At 51.9% G+C, this 1,553-nt stretch overlaps 1 protein-coding gene across 1 annotated transcript; it reads left to right on the top strand.

The window, feature by feature from the left end:
- Nucleotides 1–527: 527 nt before the first annotated feature.
- ASPSYDRAFT_86209 (60S ribosomal protein uL24) lies at nucleotides 528–1,269 on the top strand (the record flags this gene model as incomplete). Its single annotated transcript, XM_040851624.1, has 3 exons — nucleotides 528–546; nucleotides 703–815; nucleotides 997–1,269. 3 exons carry the CDS (start codon nucleotides 528–530, stop codon nucleotides 1,267–1,269), a joined length of 405 nt encoding a protein of 134 aa, XP_040706329.1.
- Nucleotides 1,270–1,553: the final 284 nt, after the last annotated feature.

Below are 1,553 nucleotides of genomic sequence, written 5' to 3'. Positions count from 1 at the left end.
TCATCTCCCATATTTGAATAGAGCTCGTTCGCCGGAAGTAGCGAGCGGCTGGCAATGCTGCGATGCAGTGACGGCTCAACAAGCCTGCGGAAGGCGCGATTCCAGGAAAATGTTGAGTGTTATAGGACCTCGACGCAAACAAAAACTGCCCGGTATTGCTCACACATGGCCTCTCGCACCTTATCCCCTAAGAACCGCAAAATCGCACGACAACCTACTTTCTGTCCTGTGCAATTAGTCGGGCGACAACGCGACAAGCATTCGGCCACACCTTAGTCAGCCCAGTAGTAAAGTTACAGCTAACTATGGAAGGCGGTCGGTGGCAAGAAACAGCCAATCATCATTCACCTGCCAGCCCTAGCCTAAGCGGGTCCGGACATCATGTGACGCACATTTAGACCTGCCCACATTTTCGGCTAACAACGAGCCCAGTTGAGTGAAAAAAGAAGTCCTTCGACGACAACCGACGACAACACCACGACCCTTTCTCCAGAGTCCGGTCAGATATCGAAAGGAGGCTCTGCAAAATGGCCGTCACAAACCAGGGTACGTTTTACGGAAATTTGTCGACTCGCTTTGATTTTACCTGTTTGCGTGCGCCGTGATTTGAGGTTGGGGGTGGTCGAGACAATGGCGACAGGCCGACCTACACCAGAAAAGCAAAGCTACGGAACAAATGCTGATGGTTTTTTCTTCGAATAGCACTCCACTCCTCGCGCCGGAAGTCGCGCAAGGCGCACTTCAATGCCCCCTCCAGCGTGCGCCGTGTTATCATGAGCGCGCCTCTGTCCAAGGAACTCCGTGAGAAGCACAATGTACGCCTACCATCCGTCCCTCCCATCCCTCCAGAACAGTGATTCTCCTTGTATTCTACGCGGCTGAGGAGCGATTAAGAGAAAAGAGAAGAAAATGGGGGGTCGAGGAACCGTTTCGATAAGAGGAATTGGGAAAACAGCCGCTATAGAACCAGGAACTGACGGGAATTATTTTTCACAGGTCCGCTCCATCCCCATCCGCAAGGACGACGAGGTCACCATTGTCCGTGGTACCAACAAGGGCCGTGAGGGCAAGATCACCAGCGTCTACCGTCTGAAGTGGGCCGTCCACGTCGAGCGTGTTGTCCGCGAGAAGTCCAACGGCCAGAGCGTTCCCCTCCCCATCCACCCCTCCAAGGTCGTCATCACCAAGCTCAAGCTCGACAAGGACCGTGAGCAGATTCTGGAGCGCATCGGCAAGGGCCGTGAGGCCGTCAAGGCCAAGTCCTCTTAAGGGACTGGAAATGGGACTTGCATTTTGTGTTTCTATGGATGAATGGCGTGGGAGTACAATGAGATCCTGAATCTGACCCTCTTAAATGAGAACCTTCAAAAAGAAATATACCTGCTACGACCAGACCAGATCATGACCTCCCACAACCTACCAACACCCTTATGAATGAAAACAAAAAACGAGAATGTTCAAAAAAAAGAAGAATATTTTCCGTCTTCTTCCCTTTACTCGACTCAACATCACACACTGGCCCAGACGCAGCACCCATTCTATTTCCCTATTCC

Source organism: Aspergillus sydowii, assembly GCF_001890705.1.
Source record: "Aspergillus sydowii CBS 593.65 unplaced genomic scaffold ASPSYscaffold_2, whole genome shotgun sequence".
Lineage (NCBI taxonomy): Eukaryota > Fungi > Ascomycota > Eurotiomycetes > Eurotiales > Aspergillaceae > Aspergillus > Aspergillus sydowii.
This window is presented reverse-complemented; position numbering and strand designations above follow the sequence as displayed.